This window comes from Grampus griseus (genome assembly GCF_964374135.1).
Source record: "Grampus griseus genome assembly, chromosome: 3".
NCBI lineage: Eukaryota > Metazoa > Chordata > Mammalia > Artiodactyla > Delphinidae > Grampus > Grampus griseus.
In genome coordinates, this window is record NC_139019.1 from 167,974,796 (window position 1) to 167,997,665 (window position 22,870).

The 22,870-nt window shown below is 50.9% G+C and overlaps 1 protein-coding gene across 1 annotated transcript in view; it reads left to right on the plus strand.

Annotated features, from left to right (window-relative positions):
- Positions 1 to 22,870, plus strand: part of MLLT1 (MLLT1 super elongation complex subunit) — a 64,552-nt gene that overhangs the window by 25,972 nt on the left and 15,710 nt on the right. Inside the window, exon 4 of the mRNA XM_082650899.1 lies at positions 20,149 to 20,292. Coding sequence (XP_082507025.1) covers positions 20,149 to 20,292 — 144 coding nt within the window. The remainder of the gene's footprint in view (positions 1 to 20,148; positions 20,293 to 22,870) is intronic.

The following is a 22,870-nucleotide window of genomic DNA, read 5'->3' on the forward strand; positions in this document are numbered from 1 at the left end:
TTCAAGGTTCATCCACATTGTAGTGTGTGTCATTGTTTCATTCCTTTTTAAGGCTGAACGATATTCCATTGTATGGATATACCACATTTTGCTTATCCATTCATCTATCTTGGACACTTGGGTTGCTTCTGTGTTTTAGCTACTGGGAATAATGCTGCTGTGAACATGAATATACAAATATCTCTTTGAGACCATGCTTTCAATTCTTTTAATTTTTTTATTGAAGTATAGTTGATTTACAGTGTTGTGGGCTTTCAGTTCTTTTGGATACATACCCAGAAGTAGAATTGCTGGATTATAGATATAGTAAATCTATTTTAATATTTTGAGGAACCACCATGCTGTTTCCCACAGCAGCTGTACCATTTTACATTCTCACCAGCAGTACAGAAGGGTTCCCCGTTTCTCCACATCCTTGTCAACACTTGTTCCTTTCTCTCTCTCTCTCTCTTTTTTTTTTTTTTTTTTTTGATAGCATCAATAGTAATGTGTGAGGTGGTATCTCCTTGTGGTTGTTGTTTGGCCACACTGCACGGCTCGTGGGATCTTAGTTCCCTGACCAGGGACTGAACCCAGGCCCTCGGCCATGAATGCAGCGTGTCCTAACCACTGGACCGCCCGGGAATTCCTTCATTGTGGTTTTGATTTGCTGCTTCTAATGATTAGTGATGTTGAGCATCTTTTCATGTGCTTATTGGGCATTTGTATATCTTCTTTGGAAAGATATCTATTTGAGTCCTTTGCCTATTTTTGAATTGGGTTGTTTGGTTTTGTTTTGTTGTTGAGTTTTATGAGTTCTCCATATATTTTGGGTAATAATCCATTATCACATATATGATTTGTAAGTATTTACTTCCTTTTTGTAGGTTGCCTTTTCACTCTGTTGGTCATGTACTTTGATGAATAAACGTTTTTAATTTTCATGAAGTCCAGTTTGTCTGTTTCTCCTTTTCTTGCCTGTACCTTTGGTGTCATATCCAAGAAATCATTATCAAATCCAGTATTGTGAAGCTTTTGCCCTATGTTTTCTTCTAAGAATTTTATAGCTTTGGCTCTTACATTTAGGTGTTTGGTCCATATTGAATGAATTTTCAGATACAGTGTTAGGTAAGGGTTGAACTTCATTCTTTTGGACGTGCATATCCAGTTTTCCTAACACCATTTGTTGAGAAGACTGTCATTTTCCTGTTGAATGGTCTTGATGCCCTGTTGAAAATCATTTGACCACATATATGAGGGTTTATTTCTGGGCTTTCTAGTCTATTTCATTGGTCCGTATATCTGTCTTTATGACCAGTACCACACTGTTTCAATTACCATAGCTTCGTAGTGTTTAAAAAACATTTTTTTAATTGAAGTATAGTTGATGTACAATATTAAATAAGTTACAAGTGTACAACGTAATGATTCACAATTTTTAAAGGTTACACTCCATTTATAGTTATTATAAAGTATTGACTATTTTTCCTGTGTTGTATAATGTATCTTCATAGCTTGTTTTGTACCTCTTAACCCCCACCCCTATCTTGCCCCTCCCCTCTTCACTCTCCTTACTGGTAACCACTAGTTTGTTCTCTATATCTGTGAGTCTGTTTCCTTTTTGTTATATTCACTAGTTTGTTTTATTTTTCAGATTCCACATATGAGTAGTATCATACAGTGTTTGTCTTATTTCATTTAGCGTAATACCCTCCAAGTCCATCCATGTTGTTGCAAATGGCAAAATTTTATTCTTTTTTATGGTTAAGTAGTATTCCATGGTGTGTGTGTGTGTGTGTGTGTGTGTGTATACCACATCTTCTTTATCCATTCATCTGTTGATGGACACTTAGGTTGCTTCCGTATCTTGGCAGTTGTAAATACTGCTGCCGTATCTTTTCAAATTAGTGTTTTTATTTTTTTTTCAGATATATACCCAGGAGTGGAATTGCTGGGTCATATGGAAGTTCTATTTTTAGTTTCTTAGGAAACCTCCATTCTGTTTTCCACAGCAGCTGTACCAAGTTACATTCCCACCAACAGTGCACAAGTGTTGCTTTTTCTTCACATTGTTGCCAACATTTGTTATTTGTGTTCTTTTTGATGATAGCCATTCTGATGGGTGAGGTGCTATCTCATTGTGGTTTTAATTTGCGTTTCTCTGATGATTAATGTTGTTGAGCACCTTTTCCTGTGCCTGTTGGCCATCTGCATGTCCCCTTTGGAAAAATGTCCACTCAGGTCTTCTGCCCATTTTTTAATTGTTTGTTTTTCTGATGTTGAGTGGTATGAGCTATTTATGTATTTTGGCTATTAACCCGTTATCAGTCATATCATTTGCAAATATCTTCTCCCATTCAGTAGATTGTCTTTGTCGATGGCTTCCTTTGTTGTGCAATAGCTTTTAAGTTTAATTAGGTCCCATTTGTTTAGTTTTGCTATTATTTCCTTTGCTTCAGGAGACATCAAAAAAATATTGCTACAATTTATGTTAAAGAGTGTTCAGCCTGTTTTCCTCTAGGAGTTTTATGGTTTACAGTCTTACATTTAGGTCTTTAATCCATTTTGAGTTTATTTTTGTATGTGGTGTTACAGAACGTTCTAATTTCATTCTTTCACATGTAGCTCTCCAGTTTTCCCAGCATCACTTAATTGAAGAGACTGTCTTCTCTCCATTGTATATGCTTGCCTCCTTTGTCATAGATTAATTGACCATAAATGTGTGGGTTTATTTCTGGGCTCCCTATTTTGTAGTAAATTTTGAAGTCAGGAAGTGTGAGTTTTCCAAGTTTGTTCTTATTTTTAAAGATTTTTTTGGCTATTTGAGGTCCCTTGAAGTTCCATATGAATTTTAGGGTAAATTTTTATATTTCTGCAAAAAAAAAAAAGTCAATGGTTTTTTTTTTTTTTTTGGTACGCGGGCCTCTCACTGTTGTGGCCTCTTCCGTTGCGGAGCACAGGCTCCGGACGTGCAGGCTCAGCGGCCATGGCTCACGGGCCCAGCCACTCCGCGGCATGTGGGATCTCCCCGGACCGGGGCACGAACCCGTGTCCCCTGCATCGGCAGGCGGACCCCCAACCACTGCGCCACCAGGGAAGCCCTGTCAATGGTATTTTGATCAGGATTGCATTGAATCCCTAGATTGCTTTAGGGAGTTTGACATTTTAACAATATGAAGTCTTCTGAATTCATGAGCATGGAGTATTTTTTCATTTATGTCTAATTTCTTTCGGCAATGTTTTATAGTTTTCATTGTACAAATCTTTACTTCCTTGGTTAATCTCTAAGTATTTTATTCTTTTTGATGCTGTTGTAGGTGGAATTGTTTTCTTAATTTCCTTTTCACACTGTTCGTTGTTAGTGTATAGAACTGCAGCTGATTTTTTTGTGTGTGTTATTGTATCTTGTAACTTTGCTAATTTATTAATTCTAACAGTTTTGTGTCTGTGTGTGTAATCTAGGATTTTCTATGTGTGAGATTATGTCAGCTTCAATAAGAGGTAATTTTACTATCTCCTTTCCAATTTGTATGCCTCTCTTCTTTTCTTCCTTTTTTTTTTTTCTTTTTCTTGCCTAATGCTCTGGCTATTACTTCCTAGGTGTTGTATAAAAGTGGTGAAAGCGGGCATCCTTGCCTTGTTCCTGATCTTAGAGGAAAGCTTTCAGTCTTTCACTGTTGAGTGTGGTGTTTGCTGTGGGCTTTTCATCTGTGGCTTCTATTTCTAGTTTGTTGAGCGTTTTTCATATGCTCCTTCTACACTTATGGAGATATAATAATTATTGAGCAATATTACTTATAATATTGTTACACCTCAGATAATTTTATACTTGGGAGAAAAGTATTGAATGATAATAGGCCAGGGGCTGTGTTAGGCATTTTACAAATAGCTCCTATAACCCTCACACAATCTCTAGTGGGTGTGAAGTGCATCTCATTGTGGTTTTGATTTGCATTTCCCTAGTGCCTAACGATGCCGAGCATCTTTTCATGTGCTTTTTGGCCATTTGTATATCGTCTTTGAAGACATGTCTGTTCATGTCCTTTGCCCAGTTTTGAATTGGGTAGTTTTTTTGGTTGTTGAGTTGTAAGAGTTCTTTGGGAATCCTGGATAGGTGCCCGCTTTTAGATGCTGACAGAATTTGCTGGGCAGAATGAATGTGTGATGTGAACTTCTCTGGGTTGGGAGCTTGAACTCGTCCAGGGGGATCCAGATGGTCACCCTCTGATCACATGTGACCCAGAAAACCCTACGAGCTGTGGCTAAGTTGTTCCTTTGGAAAGTGATCTGGGGTGTTGGTTGTGGCCTGAGAGAGCATGCCTGGACAAGACAGCGTGTCCAGGATGAGTAAAGTATCCTAGGACCAACTGAATGAACAGAGTCTTGCTGAAATGCTCCCTTGATAGATATCGTTGTCCCAGAAGTGTCCTGAGGTCCTTGAAGCCCTTCTTGTTCCAACAAGTGAATTATATCTTGTGCCCTGGCTGTCCAGTAGAGATATGTAAGCCACGTATGTAACTCGAAACTTTTTAGTGGCCACATTAAAAAAGGTTACAAGAAACAGGTGAAATAATTTTAGTACTGTAACTTATTTAACCCAATATATCCAAAATATTAGCATTTCAACATGTGTAGTCAGTACTTTAATATTAGCAAGCTGTTTTATATTCCTTTTAAAAAATACTAAGTCTTTGAAATTTGGCTTTACACTTACTGCACATCTAAGTTTGGACACAAGATTTTATTGGAAGGACTTGATATGTCTTTAGGTTCCATAACGTTCACAGTCAAAGAAAGAGGTAGCTTTGCAAACCCAAGTTGCTCCAAGTGTGCATAAAGGTGTCTTGAGTAACCCAACCAGGAAGGACTGGCTCATCGTCACGAATTTTTTTTTAACTTTTAATTCTGAAATAACTTTAGAAACACAGAAGAGTTGCAAAGATCATACAGAGAGTTCCTCTCTGCCCCACATCCAGCTGTCCCTAGTGTTAACATCTTATGTGACCACCGTGCGTGATCAAAACAAAGACATTAACATTAGTGCAGTACTTCCTGTTACTAGGCTTCATTTGGATTTCCCCGTTTCTGTTCTGGAATCCATCCAGGACCCTACCTTGCATTTAGTGGTTGTGTCTCCTTTTTTGCCTCCTTCCGTCTGTGACAATTTCTTAGTCTTATCTTTCATGACCTTGATGTTTTTTAAATATACTAGCTAGGCATTTTGAAGAATGCTCCCCAACTTGGTTTTGTTTTTTCATGATTAGGCTGGGGTTGTAGGTTTTGGTAAGAAGACCACAGAGGTGAGGAGCCCACCCTACCCACCCCCACCATGCCCCACCCCCATCATTACCTCATAGTAGGGTGGACCTGATACCAACTTGACTTATTACTAGGGTTGTTACCTTGATCTGGTTAAGGGGCATCTGCCAGTCTCTCCTGTGAAATTACTATCTGTCCCTTTCCATACTGTTAGAAGTCAGTCGCTTATGGCCAGCCCTCACTCAAGGGCAGAAAAATTAAGCTCCACATCCTGGTGGGCAGAGTTAAATACACCACAGTAACTAATATCTATTTGGGGGAGATACTTTGAAACTATGCAGATCACTTGTTTTTTTTTAAGCTTCATCCACTAGTTTTGGCATCCATCTATGGTGATTTCCATTTCACTCATTCCTTCTACATTTATTAGCTGGAATTGTTCTGTAAGGTAGTTGTCCCTTCTGCGTTTATTTATTTATTCAGCCCTTTATTTATATCAGTATGGATTCATGAATCTTTGTGGGGTTTTGGGGGGGTTATAATCCAGGCCTATCGTTACTTGTTTGGTGGTTCAAACTGTTCTCACTCTGGTGGGTGGGGACTCCCTCAGGTTGGCCCCTGGGCCTTTGCATCATGTTTCTGTGCTTTTTGGGGTGCTTCCTCGCTTTCTGGCACCACAAGGTGCTCCAAGCTTATCTTGGTTTTTTCCCCTGCACCAGCCCTAGAATCAGCCCTTTATCCAAGGAGCCTTGGTCCCTTTTATTAGAGAAGGGTGTTTAAAAACCTAGATCTGGGAGCAAAGCGTGTTCGTTGCTCCTGGGGCGTCACTGCTTTTAGGCCCCTCAGAGGGCAGATCTGAGAAGTGTATGCATGTATACTAACCGCCCCGCCTGTGCTCATCCCGATGCTGTCTGTATATGTAAACACAAAAGTAAACATCAGTTCATGCCTCTGCCTCCACCTCCAGTCCAGCGCCACCAAGTTCACTCGAACACCACTCACCCCCACCCTTGCTGATTTTAACTTCTTTCTCTGCAGGGAGACACCTGGCTCTCCTTACCTGCAATGTACTTGCTTATTTGTTTAACCTTAGTGTATCTGGAAAGTAGTTTCAGAATCTCTAAGCCATATTCCTGTGAGAAGTAAAGTAACGGTGTCTGCATGCAGTTTCTGTCTTCAGCCTTCCAGGATCCAGTGAAAAGTTCTTTGTTGCAGCTCCTTTCCTCCATCGTTGCTGGTATGGTTGTGTCATTCGTGTGTATACAGTTAGATTCATTAGTCATTGTCTGCGCTCTGTCTGGGGTTCCCTTTCCCCACTCATCTGGTTATTATTATTATCACCATTTTAATTTGTCTTCAGTGAAGTTCATTCTGGGTTTTGACATGATAGAGTCATGCATCCACCACAGCGTCACCACACAGAACCCTTCGCTCCTCCCCAGACCCCCTCCCGCTGTCCCTTTGAAGTCAGCTCCTCCCCCCACCCTCAGTCCCTCAAAAACACTCATCTGTTTTCCATCCTTAGAGTTTTGCCTTTTCCAGAATGTCACATAAATAGACTCCTACAATATGTAGCCCTTTGTGTCTGGTTTCTTTCACTTGGTGAGATGCACTTAAGATTCATCCGTGTTGTCACATGAATGAATAGTTCATTCCTCGTTGTTGTGTGGATAATGCTGCATTTGTTTATCCATTTGCTGGTTGAAGGACATCTGGGTTGTTTCCAGTTTTTGGTGATTATGAAGAAAGTTGCCCTAAACGTTTGCAGACAGTTTTTTGTGTGGATGTAAGTTTTCAGTCCCCTTGGGTAAATACCCAGGAGGGGGGTTGCCGGGTGACACCGTACCGGTAGGTTGGACTTTATGAGAAACTGCCCACTGCCATCTGAAGTGGCTACCACTTGGCACCCTCACCAGCAGTGGAGGAGGGTCTTGCTGCCCTGTGTTCTCGCCAGCACTTGATAAGCTCTGTTGCCTTTTTTTTTTTTTTTTAAGTCTTCATTGAATTTGTTATGATATTGCTTCTTTTTTATGTTTTGGTTTTTTGGCCGGGAGGCATGTGGGATCTTAGCTCCCTGACCAGGATCAAACCCACACTCCCTGCAATAGAAGGCAAAGTCCTAACCACTGGACCGCCAAGGAAGTCCCCCATTTTGCCTTTCTAATGGGCAGACAGTGGTAGCTCTCTTCAGTAGCTTTATTGAGATATAATTTATATACAATATAATTCATCCATTTGACTGTACATTTCATTGGTTTTTAGCATATTCAGAGCTAAAAACATACAGTGCAACCATCACCACGAATTCCAGAACATTTCCATCACCCCAAAAGAAACCCCGTCCCCATTAGCAGTCACTCCCCATTCCCGCCTCCACAGCCCCTGGCAACCATTAATCCACTCTCTGTCTCTGTGGATTTGCCTGTTCTGGATGTTTCACATAAATAAAATCACACACTCTGTGGCCTTTTGTGACTGGCTTCTTTTATTTAGTGTAATGTTTTCAAGGTTCATCCATGTTGTAGCATGTGTCAGTGCTTCATTCCTTCTTGTGGCTGAATATCTTCCATTCAGAGTGGATCACCTTTTGTGTATCCATTCATCGGCTGATGGGCGTTTGGGGTGTTTCCACCTGTTAGCTGTTTTGTGAACAAGTTTTTCTGAGCCTATATGTTTTCATTTCTCTTGGGCATATACCTAAGAATGGCATCGCTGGGTCTTTCGGTAATGCTGTGTTTAACTTTCTGAGTGGCTGCCAGACTGTGTGGCATAGCAGCTGCCCCATTTTACCTTCGCACCAACAACGTCCGAGGTTCCAATGTCCCCACATCCCGGCCCACACTTTCTGTCTCTCTGATTACAGCCATCCTGGTGGGCGTGAAGTAGTGTCTCATTAGATTCTGATTTGCATTTCCCTGATGGCTGATGACACTTAAGCATCTTGTCATGTATTTATTTGCAACTCATATATTTTCTTTGGAGAAGTGAAGTGAGTGTTCAGAATTTTTGTCTTTTTTTTTTTTAATTGGGTTAGTTTTTTTCTTATTGTTGAGTTTGAATAGTTCTTTATATACTCTGGATACAAGTTCTTTATGTGGTACATGATTTATAAATATTTTCTCCAAGCCTGTGGTTTGTCTTTTCATTCTCTTTAACAGTATCTTTTGCCCAGCAAAAGTTTTACGTTTTGATAGCCCAGTTTATCATTGTTTTTTCTTTAATGGCTTGTACTTTGGGTCTGGCGAAGGGAATCTAAAAACCCATGAGTTTTGTTTTTGCAGGCCACCCACTGGCAGCGTGTTCGGAAACAGCTGTTTAAAGAGGCAGAAGGAAATTGCCTGTAGGAAGATGGTATCTAGAAGGCGATGCCATTGTCATTTATTCTTTGCAGTTGAGGGTTTTTAGAAAAGTTTATTTATTTACAGTGAGGAGGGGGAATTGCTTTTCTCCTGTTTTGGGGGTGTTTTTGTTTTGTTTTTGCTGCAGTTTCATTGATTTATTCAAGCAACAGATATTTACCGAGTCTAGGACACAATGAGGACCAAAGTGGATCCGGTCCCACGTCTGGTGGAGCGCCCAGACCGACAGCGCAAGAGGTGCTGGACAAGCAGGGATGAGGGCAGCGAGGTCAGCACCAGTCCTCAGTGCTGCCAGCGCGTCGCAGGGACCCACTTAGAAGGGGGCGGGGGGGAGGTGCCGAGAAAGGTTTCCCTTAGGAAGCCAGGCTTACTCAGAGCCTTGCGGGTGGGTGGGAGTCCGCGGGACACAGCGGATGGGAAGACACTCTTCCTGGTGAGGGTTGGGGCCACGCGGGTTCAAAGGCAGGCCGGGGTGGGAGGGGCGAGAGCGTTGGGGGGCATTGGAGAGATCAGCCCGGTTGTGTGTGATGCGGTCACGCTCGCTGTGTAAAAGACCCCTCAGGCCCGTGCGCGGCAGGTGGGTGTGCTCTAGCCCCTCAGCGAGGGTTCGATCCCTCTGACCCCTCTGGGTCCATCTGCCTCTTTGCTCGCGAGATCTTTCGGCCTTGGCCTCAGACTCCGCGGTGAGGCGCCTCTCCCGGGCCTGTCCCAGGTTGTCTGGTGGCAGCACGGTCACATGACTGGGCAGACCTGGCCCAGGCCTTCCTGGGAATAACTCAGTGGCTGACAAGCGGGAAGTACTTGTCCGTGTCCTGGGGAAGCAGGGTCGGTGTCTAGGGCTCAGGGGCCCTGAAGTATCCACGTGAAGGGGGACATGGGGGCTTGGTCTCGGGTGGGAGCAGGTGCGGACGAGCTGATCTCATTTTTTTCTTTTTCAAATTAAAGCTGGTTGCCCCTTAGTCCTGAGTTTCTGGCTTGGAGTGATTGGTGAGACCAAGAGGAGAGAAGAGGGTCAGTGGCAGGGTGGGGATGAGAGGTCATCTGAGTTCAGAGACACCTGCTCTGTCATATCCCACGTCGGGCCGGCGGCCCTCGCTTGTGCCCTGCAGACGTCTGTTAGGGAGTGAACGCTGGCCTGGGCACACATGGGTGTGGAGCCCTCAGCTGGGCCATTTGGGCTGTGAAAACTTCCCCGAAGCTGACCTTGGCCCTGTTTCCTCTGGTCTCTGCCCCCCTTCATTGTGAGATGTACCGTCCGCTTAATGACACACTTCGGGAGGAGAAAGAGAACACATCCTGGGTGCCTGCTGACTTCAGGACACAGCCCGATTTTCAGAAATGCAGAACGTGAAGAAGTTTACTCTGGTGGCTTCTGCTAATATTGGACATCCTCCCTGCCCTCCACCCCGCCCCCAGCAAGCTCTTGTTGGACACTGAGCGCTCACCATCACTGACTTAACGTGACTTTTCTCAGATGCCGTTAGCTGAAGTCACAGAAGGGGCGTCTTGGTACGTTTTATTAGGAATTTTGCGTGGTTTTATTCAGAAAGGATTTTTTGTTTGTTTGTTTTAAAGTAAGTTGAAACAGCGAGGCCGGCTTCTGAGCCGGAAGCCCTCAGAGGCCTCGTCGTTGACGTTCCCGCTGACTTGTGCTGGGGGGACGACAGTGTGGGCAGCGTGGCAGAACCAGCGACATGTTGTGGGTGGTGCTCTGGCCCCCAGGTCCTCAGCCCCCCTGGGCAGAAGCGGCTCTGGGTGCCTGGCTTGCTGGTGGCGGCAGGTCGGGCTTTCCCCACTTGCCCTCAGTGTGGGTTGAGATGGCGGGCGAGAGTGGGTCTTGAGTGATTAGGCCCTCGCCCCTGGTGGGACCACCAGCCCCGCACACCCCTCGGCTCCCAGGCTCTCTGGGGCCTTGCTGGGTTCAGGGGGCGGGCAGCCCTCGGCTGCTCTGCACCGGGGACAGTTGCTGGTCGAAGCAACGGGGGGGTCGGCCCCACTGGTGGATCCCCGAGGAGCCAGGACAGAGGGGACAAGATGGGAGGAGACCAGGGAAGAGGTCAGGGGCTGCCAAGTTGTGACAGGCCGCGTGGATGCCGGCCAGCTGTGCCTCGGTTCATCTTTCTCTGTAGCATCCCTCTACTCCTCCGTGTGGGACCCCAGAAGCATCTGCATTTCCTAGAGGGTGGGTGTGGAGCCCCGGAGAGGCACGCCTTGAAAGAGCGAATGAGTGAGAGAAGAGGTGCGGCCTGACCCACTTGTGTAACCGAGCCGTTTGCACTGTCGCCCCCCAAAGTGAGGGGGGTGCAGGCAGTGGGAGGGGCTTTTCCACATCAGCCCGGGTGCTCTCCTGGATGGAGCCTCGGCTCCGGCAGCCTCAGTCCCAGGTTGAGCTGATCCGCGTTTTTGCATACCTGGCTCTTGTGTCTCTTTGTCTTGACAGCACTGGGGATGGGGGCGGTCTTAGATGGGGGGCAGTGAGGTCCAGGGAGGAGACCAGCGAAGCCTGGGTCCCTTGGGCTCCAAGCACTCATGGGCTCGTCCCAGGACGCCTCACCCTTTCTTCTTTTTTGTCTGTTTTGTTCCAGGTTTCCTTGCCAGATTGCCATTTTACGTGTGTGTTCGTATTGCTGGCTCCTTTCTCACCCTTTTTGGTGTTCGCTTGGGGCCTAACCATTGTTAGGGCTCCAGATAATAGAAGCTAACTTTAAGCATAAAAGTATTTGTTTCCATACAAAGCTCTTTAAATTGTAGTCTTTGCCTTTCTGCTACCTTGTTTTAATTTCTAATTGATTATCAATACACTGATATATTCAGAATATAGGTTACCCAAAATTCAGACGACACTGAAGCATGCAGAGCAAAAAAAAAGCGAAACTCTTCCCTTTCCATGTCTCCGTCCCCCAGCTTCTTTGCTCCTAAGGGGTGAGTGGTGGTGTGTGTCTCCAGCCGTTCCCCCGTGGGTTTTACATTTCGTGTGTGAGTGAGGCTTTGCTCTAGAGCAGTGGGCTTTCCCCCTGTCCTGGATTTGTGGGTTTGCTCTTGCTTTCCTCCACGGGCAGCAGGGCTTGGAGCTTGTCCACGTCGTTGTGGAATGATGACCAGCGTTTCTGGGGTCTGTTACTTCATTTCACAGGTGAGGAAGCTGGAGCAGGAACTGGTGGTGTCACCTGCATGATGTCACCTGCTCGATGTCCCCAGCAAGTGCAGGAGCCAGCGGGCTCCGGAGTCTGCCCCCTGGGTCACTGTGTTCTGTCTGAGCCTCCCTCAGTGGGCATGCACCATTATGTTCAGATGTCAGAGGTACATTTTCAAGGAAAGAGAATGTCCCTGGCACCCCTGACCTCCAGCCGGGCCATCCTAACTGGCATCTCGGTGGTTTGCCTCTCTGGCTGTCTCCCGCAGCACTGCAGTGACTGTGCCTCGTGCAGCCGGCCCTGGCAGGCACCGAGGTCACCCGCGGGGCGGCCTCCTGGCCTCCTGGGCCGCCTGACAGCTGCTGCCCATGCTGTGCTACCAGCTAGTCACAGCCGCTCCTCCTGCCTTCCCTTGTGCACCCAGAACCCTGGGGGTTTATTTCCTCCTCTCACCGAGGCTCAGAGAGGTGGAGTGGCGGGTCCAGTGCCACACAGCAAGGCAACGGTGTGACACCCGGGAGGTCTCAAGACCCCAAAGCCCACGGTTTTCAGCCCACATTGCACTGCTTTCCTTAATGCTTTTTAAAAGTTTTTTCTCGTACTTCTAACTGCAAAGGTGATATGTGGAGGCTGCGAGGAATCCGGGTCTCCTCTCCAGCCTGTTTCCTTGAAGTGGCCACTGTCACCACTGTAAGTCACCTTCCAGAAACAACATCATCTTCTGTGTGTATGTGTTTGAGTGAGTGGGGGGGAGGGGGAGGGAGAGAGAGAGAGAGAGATGCAATTTCAAACTGAATATCTGTGGACCCTGCTGTGCTGGTACCCACAGCTCTGCCGAGTTCTTCGCGCTGTCTGCTTAGCGAGCCCCTCAGCTTAGACCAGCCATCATGGACCTGCCCTCCCCGGCTGAGGGCCACCGTCACTCCTGCGGGCTGCCTCAGTGGCCCTCCCTGAACACTTGTTTACTAGGCGGGTAGACTCGATCCTGGCAGTGGGATTTCAGGCGTTGCTTCCCTCGCTGTGTCTCCCGGGCGGTCTGCGATTCTCTCCTGCCGCCTGGAAGCCCCGTTCTGGTCGGCCTGGGCTGGGGACCCGCGGGCCAGGCCGGAGGAGCTGAGTGCACAGAAGCGCGGGGTCTGCACACGCCCGAGGCTGTGGTGTGCCGACCCGGTGTCCGGCCTTTATTGGTTCCGTGTAGCATTGGCAGTTGATTAAATGCCGCAAAACCTCAGTTTCCTTGCCCGAGGGGCAGTGAGAGCAGTGACTAACTCTCAGAGCTTTTGCAGGATGAAATAAGGCGCTGAGTAAAACCTGCCGCCTGGCGCCTGACCCCAGGGAGGGCTGGCAGGACTGCTGGCGGCAGGGCGGCGGCAGGGGCGGGGGGATGGGGGAGACGTAAACCTGCGGCCACGGAGGATCTTGGGGACAGTGGGAGGGTGGCCGCGGGCCTGCCTGCACCCTTGTCCCCAGTACCAGGATACAGGCAGCCCACGTAGGTAGTCAGTAGATGCTCGAATGCGGAGCTGTGGGGAAGGCTGGGGGTGCTAGGAGTGTATATTTAAACTTTTAAATATAGAAAACCAAGAAACAGATGCAGAAGTAGAGAGGGCAGCAGAGCAAACCACCACATAGCGCCCACCACCCAGCTTCAGCACTTACTCACCTGCAGGCGGTGCTGTTCTCATCTCTGCTCCCAGCATGTCTTTCTTTTTCTTTTTCTTTCTTTTTAACATCTTTATTGGAGCATCGTTGTGTGTTAGTTTCTGCTATGTAACCCAGCATGTCTTGAATCAGGTGCTAGGCATCCTATTTTTTTCTACTCTGTAAATGTTTCAGCCCGTGTCTATAAAAGATAAGACTCTTGGGCTTCCCTGGTGGCGCAGTGGTTGAGAGTCCGCCTGCCGATGCAGGGGACACGGGTTCGTGCCCCGGTCTGGGAAGATCCCGCATGCCGCGGAGCGGCTGGGCCTGTGAGCCATGGCCGCTGAGCCTGCGCGTCCGGAGCCTGTGCTCCGCAACGGGAGAGACCACAACAGTTAGAGGCCCGCATACCGCAAAAAAAAAAAAAAAAAAGATAAGACTCTTTAAAAACAAAACAAAACAAACAAACCTAAAACAGTATTATCAAATCTAGAAATTAATAAATCAGTAATTCTTTAATATTGTCAAATATCCAATAATATCAGAGTTTCCCTGTCTCACGTATATATATTTTAAATAATTCGTTCACATCAGGATTCAAATAAAGTCAGTACGTTGCTACTGATTGCTGTGTCTCTTAAGCGTCTTTAAATCTTTCTCTCTCCCTTTCTCTCCCTTGCAAAGCACTTTCAGACGCTGTATTGTGGTCCCATAGGGATGTTGCTGACTACAGCCCTGTAAACTGCCAGTTAGGTCTAGAGCCATGGTCAGATTCAGGTTTACCTGGTTGTCCTTTAAGCTCAGCATATGCGAACCCCGGGGCCTCTCACAGGGAACGTGGAACAGGCCCGAGGGACCAGGGAGGGCAGAGGATACAGCCCCAGGGTCCTCAGGAACCAGGGGTCCTCCTCGGCTAGTGAGGCTGCGGGAGCCTTCCATTTGACCTGGAGGTCCTCTGGGCCAGCCCTGCCAGCTGCAGCAGAGGGGGGCCCTGGAGATGGCCCCGGGGGTGGGTTCTGAGGTGGTGGATGGGGCCCAATGCAGAACTTCAGTCAGCCGGCCCAGGGCTGGGGGCTGCTGGCCCGGACAGGCCCCGTGGCCCGCACTCCCCATGCAGTGGACAGATGTGTGTGCTGCCGGCTTTGGGCGCTGACACCAGTTTGGCCAGTTCCTCCGCATCTTAGTTTGCTGAGGCTAGAGAGGGATGCTGGCCAGTGGCCAGTGGCCCAGGGCCTGGCCTGAGAACCCCTGAGGCCGGCCTCGGGATCCCGAGGGTCCAGGGGTCCCACTGGAATGACTAAGTATGTTAGTTACTCTTGGGATTGCTACCCTGCACACCTTGAACTTGGCCACCCCTCACCTAGTGTGCTGCTGGCTCTTGGGGTGCCGTAGTGCTGCCTGCCTCTTGGCTTTCTCAGGAGGCTGGTTTCCTGGGGGCTGGGCAGGAAGTGGTCCGCCACCCTCTTGGAAGTTCCTAAGCCTCTCAGGCCCCAGGTCTTGTCCCGAGGGAGCTCTGATCATCAGTGTGCGCTGGGGCACATGCTGGGTGCTGGGGGAGGCCCCTGCCCAGCCCACATGCCACTCCCTGGCTCTGCTCCTCACCGCTCACCTGGGCATCCCAGAGAACTCCTCCTGGGCGCTGTCTCGGGCCAGCGCGTTGCCCTGTTTGGTTTGTGTGGGTGTGAGAAATGCTCCAAGAGCCAGGGGTTCCAGAGGATACCGCCTGCCTGGAGGGCGTCCTGGCTCCCTGCTGACCGGCCTCTTGGCACTGGGTGTGTGCTCTGCCTCTGGTTCAGTTTATTCATCTGTGAAATGGGGACAGTAAGAGCACCTGTGCTTGGAAGAGTGCCTGGCCTCAGGGACACTCCACGGAGTTATGTTACAGAGCAGTGGGCGTCATGGCAGCATCGCTGCTGCCCTGAGGGCTTCAGGACACTGGAGACCCTCCTCAGCCCTGGTCGTGCTGTGGGCACATGGCGGGCACCCGTGAAGTTTCTGTAGGACAGACGAGCACATGGGTACATTCAGCATACATGGGTGCTTGCTCAGCGCTGCCCCATAGGAACAGAAGGGATCCCTTTGTCCAGAAGCGTGGTGGACAGAAAACAGACATGCATCCTGTGGACCGTGACAAAGGCTGTGATTGGGGATGATGGTCAGAGGAGGCCCTCGGAGGGAAGCCATTGGCGGGCTTTAAAGGAGTGGGTTGGGGATGAGCCAGGAGCCGGTTCAAACTCCATGGGTTGAGAGGAGGCCGCAGCAGAAGCACCTGGGTGGTAGGGGCAGCGAGTGGTCCAGAGGAGACGAGGAGGGGCTGGCTGAGGGGCCAGGGACTGGGGGAGTGGCTGGACCAGCCTTGCAGCTGCACCACCAGGCTGCGGCTGGTGGGGGGTGGGGTGGGTGAGGGGGTGTCACCCAGAGAGGGCAGAGGCAAGAGGAAGTCCTGGTTCTGAGCCTCGGGCGCCCAAGTTTGGCAGCGGGGGTCCCATGTATGGGCTGCATCTCCACGTGCCCTCGTCAAGCCTCCGCTTCTTCCTGGTGAAAACAGTGGTTTCCGTCTCTTGATGGCGCAGAGCTGAGCCCTGTGGCTGTAGCTCATCCTCCCACCTTTACAGGTAAGGAAGCCGAGGCTCAGGAGGGCAGGCCTTGTGCAGGGAGAGACGAACCCCAGGCCCAGCCTGACCCTGTGCCCTGCAAGGGGGACAGCCAGCTGTCTGCTGACCTCCCCTTGCTGACACACAGTTGCCCTCAGCCGAGTTCCTCCTCCTAGCCTGTAGCCTCACTGCCCTATGTCCACTCGGAAGGTGACCGGGGAAAGTTGGAAGCACCTGCAGGAGTGGACGGGGTGATGGGATGGGCCCCTGGGAGCTGTCTGTGGCCTGCCGCCTCCTGCCTGCGTCATCTTGGAGCAGATCCCAGGCATCATCATTTCACGTGTCAGCGCTTCAGACTGTGGCTCTAAAAGATAAGGGCTGCTTCTTATTTTTTTCTTTCTTTTTTTAAAAAAATCAATTAATTTACTTTTGGCTACGTTGGGTCCTCGTTGCTGCGCACGGGCTTTCTCTAGTTGCTGTGAGCGGGGGCTGCTCTTCATTGCGGTGGCTTCTCTCGTTGCAGAGCGCGGGCTCTAGGCGGACGGGCTTCAGTAGTTGTGGCTCGCGGGCTCAGTAGTTGTGGCTTGCGGGCTCTAGAGCGCAGGCTCAGTAGTTGCAGCACACGGGCTTAGCTGCTCAGTGGCATGTGGGATCTTCCTGGACCAGGGCTCGAACCTGTATCCCCTGCATTGGCAGGTGGATTCTTAACCACTACGCCACCAAGGAAGTCCCAGGGCTGCTTTCTAGTAGTGTAACAGTACCAGTGTCACGCCTGCAAATTATCGATTTTTTAATCCCCAGCCTAAAGATCTTTCCTGTCTGAATCAGGATCTTGGCTGGACCTGCACATTGTCATTCAGGCGGTTGTCTCCTAAGTCTCTTTGAATCTATAGATTCTCCTTCTGCCTTCTTTTTCTTTTTTTTTTTTGTTTTGTTTCTTTGCACTTTATTTGTTGGAGAAGCTGCGTCATTTGTCCCGTAGAGTTTGGTACTGTCTGCCTTGTTGCTGCTTTCGTCCCCGTGGTGTCTGCATTTAGCAGTCTCCTGATCTGTGTCTTCCCTGACAACGTGCACTTGAATCTGGAGGTGAGGTCTTCCCGGGAAGGGAGTCCGTGCTGGTGAGGTTGGCAGGGTTAACAGACAGCGCCTGGGTGACCGACCTGTCAGGAGTCACAGATGGGTGGTAATCTTGTTCCTTCTTCCTGTAGTAGCCGGGATACGTTTGTGCCATTTACCCCTCTTATCGTCTGTGTGTTTACCTAGTGGGAAAGCGGGACAAACGCTCGCTTCCACCCGCCTCCTTTGTTTGCCAGTTTCAGGCCCTGCTCCCAGTCTCGACAGACGTTCTGCCGGCCAGAGGCTGTTTATTCCCCAGCACACGAATCTGTGCTCTCTCTTCCCCAGCCTCAACCCCCGTAGAGCCCTCTGCCCCCAGGATGAGGCTCACCCTCTCAGTGGCGGCCAGGGCCCTTCTCTCTGGGTCCCCTGCTGCCACTGCTGTCCACCCTCCCCTCCAGCTGCAGCCACGTGGGCTCTCAGGGTCCCAGAGAGGACACTGTGGCCTGTGATGCTTCTGTGCACCCTCTAGCTGCTCTCCAAGCCTGTCACAGCCTCCATGGGCCCTTCCTGGCCCCTCCCCGCCCCCACTGTTGGGTCAGGCCCCTCTCCAGCAGTGGTCACATTTCATTCTTTTGGCGAATATGGAGCGCCTCCCCAGGGCCAGCACCTGGGGAGGGGGGTGCAGGACAGGAGTCCCCACAGCTGCTGCCTCCAGGGGTTCCCAGCTTGGTGGGGACACACACCCAGTGTGACAAATGCCTCCATATGGGTGGACACAGAGGAGGGGCACTGGCTGCATGGAGGGGCGTAACAGTGGTTACCAGGGGCTGCTTTCTCTTCCTTAACAAGAAGTGGGAGGCAGCAGCTCTGTGGCACTAGGGCTGCCCGCCTGGGGTGCTCTCGGCTTCCCTCCACACTTGTGCCGTGGCTGATGCCGGCCTGCAGGTGTACCGTGTACTGTCTCACAGTTAGGCAGGAAGAAGAGAAATGCTGAGACTTTCTTGCACTTTTTTGATTTGGAAAGGAAAGCCCTCCCTAGGCTGACCTCCCTTATCTCATCGCCTCAAACTAGGTCACTGTCCACCTTGGACAAGGGGACTGATTTCCAAGTCTCGTGCAGATGGGCGAGGTAGAAACCTATTCTTCCTGGGGCCAGGGGCCAGGGGAGGGGCCGGGTCGGTGTCGGTGGCGTCAGGTTGGCTTGAGAAGGCCTGGCAGCTCCTGGAGGGCAGGGTCTGCGGCTCCATCGCGTGACAGATGCACCTTCTACCTTTGTGGCCTGGATGGGGGGACAGAGTCGTCTAAGTGCAACTGCAGGACCTCACTCCTGTCCCCTTTGTTCAGAAGCGGGCGTGTGGCCAGCCAGGCTGCCGCTCCCTGCATCACCAGCTCACCACGCGCCATCTGCCCAGGGATGGCGGGGCGGCCGGGGCCCTGGTGCACCACCGCAGGAGGAAGGGGCAAAGAGAAGCCAGCCCGGGAAGTGCCAGCGAGAGGGCTCAGCTGCCCTGCCCCTCCTTCCTGAGCCCTGCCGAACCTGCCCTCCTTCCTCACCTCCTGTGCACTGCTGAGAGGCTGCCACTGGCTCCCTGTACTCCTAGTTTTCTTTCTCCACGGATAGCACTTTAAAAAATTGGGGTGTAATTCACATACCAGGAAATTCACCCTTTTTAAAGCACACGAATTTGGTGGTTTTAGCGTGTTCACAGTGTCGTGCAGTCATCACAGTTTTCTAGTTCCCAGGACGGTCTCATCATTCCAGAAGGAAACTTCATCCCTATTTGCAGTTAGTTTCCACGTTCCCCTCCCCCAGCCCCTGGCAACCATGAAGCCACTCTGTCTCTGGATATGCCTGTTCTGGACGCTTCGTGTAAATGGAATCACACACTGCACGGCCTTTTGTGTCTGGCTTCTCTCACTGAGCATCGTGTTTTTGAGGTTCATCCACGTGGTAACGTGTCAGTGCTTCATTCCTTTTTGTGGCTGGATACCATTCTGTTACATGGATGGACCACAATATGTTTATCCATTCACCTGTTGATGGACACTTGGGTTTGTTTCTGCTTTTTGACTATTGTGAGTGATGCTGCTGTGGATATAGGCGTACAAGTTTTTTGGGTTTTTTTGCTTTTTTTTTTTTGCGTTACGCGGGCCTCTCACTGCTGTGGCCTCTCCCGTTGCGGAGCACAGGCTCCGAACGCGCAGGCTCAGCGGCCATGGCTCACGGGCCCAGCCGCTCCGCGGCATGTGGGATCTTCCCGGACCGGGGCACGAACCCGTGTCCCCTGCATCGGCAGGCGGACTCTCAACCACTGCGCCACCAGGGAAGCCCAGGCATACAAGTTTTTATGTGAATGTGTATTTTCATTTCTTTGGGGTATACATCTAGGGGGGATATGTGGGTCATGCAGTTACTCTGTATTCAGCATTCTGAGGAACTTTCATACACTTTTCCAGAGGGACCACCATTTTACCTTCCTGCTAGCAGTGCACCAGGATTCTGGTTTCTCCACATCCTTGCCAAGGCTTGTTATTTTCCTTTTTTAAAATAATTGCCGTCCTAGTGGGTGTGAGGCAGTATTTTGTGGTTTTGATTTGTACTTCCCTAGCGGTTAATGGTGTTGAGCATCTTTTCGTGGGCTTATTGGCCGCCTGTATGTCTTTGGAGAAATTTCTCTTCCAGGAAAGGGGCCGGGGGTTGAGGCTGCAGGATCCTGGTCCTAGAGCCTGGGGTCCGGTCTCAGCATTGTCGCTGAGCAGCTGTGTGTCTTGGAGCATCGTCCTCCCCGTCCATGGGCCGAGCACTGAGGGTTGAGGGGGATTGTGTGTGTGGGACTCCGCACACCATCGGCAGGACTGCTTCATTAACCAGCTGAGAATATCATCCTGATGATCTTTATTTCTGTCGTGGTGCCTGCTTTGCCGCTCTGCAAATAGTAAGTTGATTTATTTTGCATGAGCGGAGCGATGGGGAGGCACACACACACACAGAGAAGCAGATGAGGGTCCGAGGGGACGGGGGGCAGGCCCGGCGGCAAGGAGTGCCTCCGCCTGGTCCGCGGCTGCCCTGCAGCCTCCTGCCCAGCCCTCTGAGTAGACTTCCTTTTGTTTTCTCTGTTTAAGGAGGAGCCAAGGAAGGTTTGCTTCACCTACGACCTGTTCCTGAACCTGGAGGGCAACCCTCCCGTCAACCACCTGCGCTGTGAGAAGCTCACCTTCAACAACCCCACCGTGGAGTTCCGGTACAAGCTGCTGATGGCCGGCGGGGTGAGTGTGCCGCTCCACGTGCCCCAACATGGCCCCCAGCGCTGGGCGGCCCTGGTGCTGGGGGCACCCGGGGCTCTCCAGCGTGTGGTTGGGCACCCAAGACCCAGAGGGGCAGGTTGCACGGGTGGCGCCCAGCAGCTTTGGATGGGACCCAGGCGCCCTGAGTCTGCGCTAGGGTGTTGTCCGCTGCGAGTGACTAACTAGTCTCTAGTTACCCTGTAGCTTCTTGTTGGCTGTGGGCAATTAGCACTGTCCTCCATGGAGGTGGGGCGGGGTGGGGGGAGGGGGCAGGCATGGGCGCGAGGCCAATCTGTCAGCTTGGAGCCGGAGCCAGTTTTAACCAGATCAGCAAGGCCTCGCGGGGGCGTGTCATGGGGGGTGGGGGGAGCAGCCCCGGCTCTGTAGGGGCTCCCTGCTGATGCGCGCTCCTGGCGGTTTTGTCCTGGTGACACAGGCTCTCAGAACTTAGGTCTCCGTAGCAAGTTGTGTGGCCAGTGATCCCCCTGCACGTGGCAAGGCCTTTGGAGAGCTGGGTCGGGTGCTCGGTCGTGGAGGAGGACTGGACTGCGCCGAGGGCGGTGGGCTGAGCACACGGACATCCCGAGCCTGGGATGGGGGAGTCGGGCTGGGGGCGCGAGAGCCTGTGTGTGCGCACGTGTGTGTCGTCGAGGCAGGCGCACCTCCCCAGTGCGTGCAGGGCGCTTGGCTTGGGTTTCTTTGGCTCTGGGGAGCAGTCCCTTCCTGTTCACTTAATTCAGTTGGGTCTTTCTATAAACTTTTTTAATAATATGAAAGCAATCACGTATTCATCGCAGAATACGTGATTAAGTTACGCTGTATTCCTAGCAAAAGATTAGCGTGCGATTCTAATCTAGCACATGATGGCTGACGGAGTCCAGTCACAGAGCCGGGAGGTGCAGCGTCAGCTTACACAGATGTTGGCCCTGAGTTTGCTGGGTTCAGCGGTCCTCCCCCAGCTCTGCTTCTCTACCTTATTTTCGCTGCCAAATATTTTCCAAAGTATTTCCCGAGGTGTTCCCGGGTGTTCCCCCAAAGCTTTCACGGTCACCTCTCCTTGGGAGACAGACACACAGAGCGTCCACGGGCCTCTCAGAGTCCCAGGACCCAGGCACCGAGACCTTGGCTCCCCACGTAAAGTTTTTTTTTTTTAACCTTTAGAGTCACATGGGAAAACTGGTTGTATCATTTATAGTCATTTATTTTATTTTTTAAAAACTAAAACGTTTTGAAATTTAAAAAAAAAAAGATGTTTTCTTTGCTCTGAGGAGATGCAGGTTCAGTGAGCATCATCAACACATAAAACTGGAGGGCAGGGAGGAGGAGGTGCGCAGGGGCGGGGGAGGGCAGGCGCGGCCTGCAGTTTGGGAGGGAGGGAGGGAGGCCCGCGAGCTGCCACCCTGTGGTCTCTGCTGGCTGCTGTTCTGGCCCTTTGGGGCTGCCTGGAGAGCCGGTTGTCTGGTCAGGAACTTTGTCGCCCTTTGGGGCTGCGGGCTTCACGCCCCAGGCTGATGGCAGGGCAGTGCTTTCTGGTCCTAGGAGCTGCCCGAGACCTTTATGGGACGGTGGCTCCCGAGCCCTGAGTCCTGGTCCCTGTTTGCCATTCTGGGGCTCTGGGTCCCAGTGGCGCTGCCTTTGCCATCCCGTGGCGGATGGGCCCGGAGCCTGCCTGCATTGACATTGATGTCGGCGCTGGAAGCGCAGGAGGCCAGCGCAGGAGGAGCGGGCCGTCGGTGAGCCCATGAGGACTGCTTTCTGTGCGGCCCCTTCTCCCGGGGTTGCCTGAGCCCTGTCGCTCCTCGCGTGAGGCTCAGACACCATCAGCGGTGACCTGAGCTGCTTCCCGCTGTGCCAGGCGGTTGCCCGGCCCCTCAGCTTGTGCCTCATCCTTTGCCCCGTCGGCAGTTGAGCTGCGCAGAGGTAGAGGCTCCTTCAGAGGCCAGGGGTGAGACAGGTCCCCGTGGAGCCATGTGCCCCAAAGGGCTGTCACAGACAGGCAGCGACACGGGAGGCCTCCACGCGTTGTCCTGGGATAGGGTTGGTTGGGGACCTTCATTTGAAGGGAGAGAAGTTGCAGCGAAAATAGAAGAAAAAGGTCTGTGGGTGGACGCACTAAGGCATCCCGTGGCCCCGCCGTTCTCCTGGGCTGTGCTCTCCGTTGCTTCCCTGTGGCCTGGAGTGTGCGGGTCGCCAACAGCGTGATCCCGGGCCTGGTGGGGCAGGCGGCTTCTGGGTGTCTGGTTCAGAGCGTGGTGGTCGGACAGGCTCCCGTGAGCAGCACCGCCTCGGGCTCCGCTGCAGGGCTTGGAGGGCAAGGGGCTCCACCGCCCTCCTTTCAACCCGGCGTCCCCGCAGCCAGGCGTGACCTTGGCCCCCCCCAGGTGAAACGCTGGTTCCTCGGGGAATCCCAGGCTTTCAGGGTTACTCGTGGGGCTGTTCTACCAGGCTAAATGCTTGCTTCTTTCTGTGTGTGTGCGCTTTATTCTTTTGTTCTGTCTCATCAGCGTCTGGAAGGCTCCCTCTGAGCGCTGACTGCTACTAGGGTCAATTTGCGGTGTCA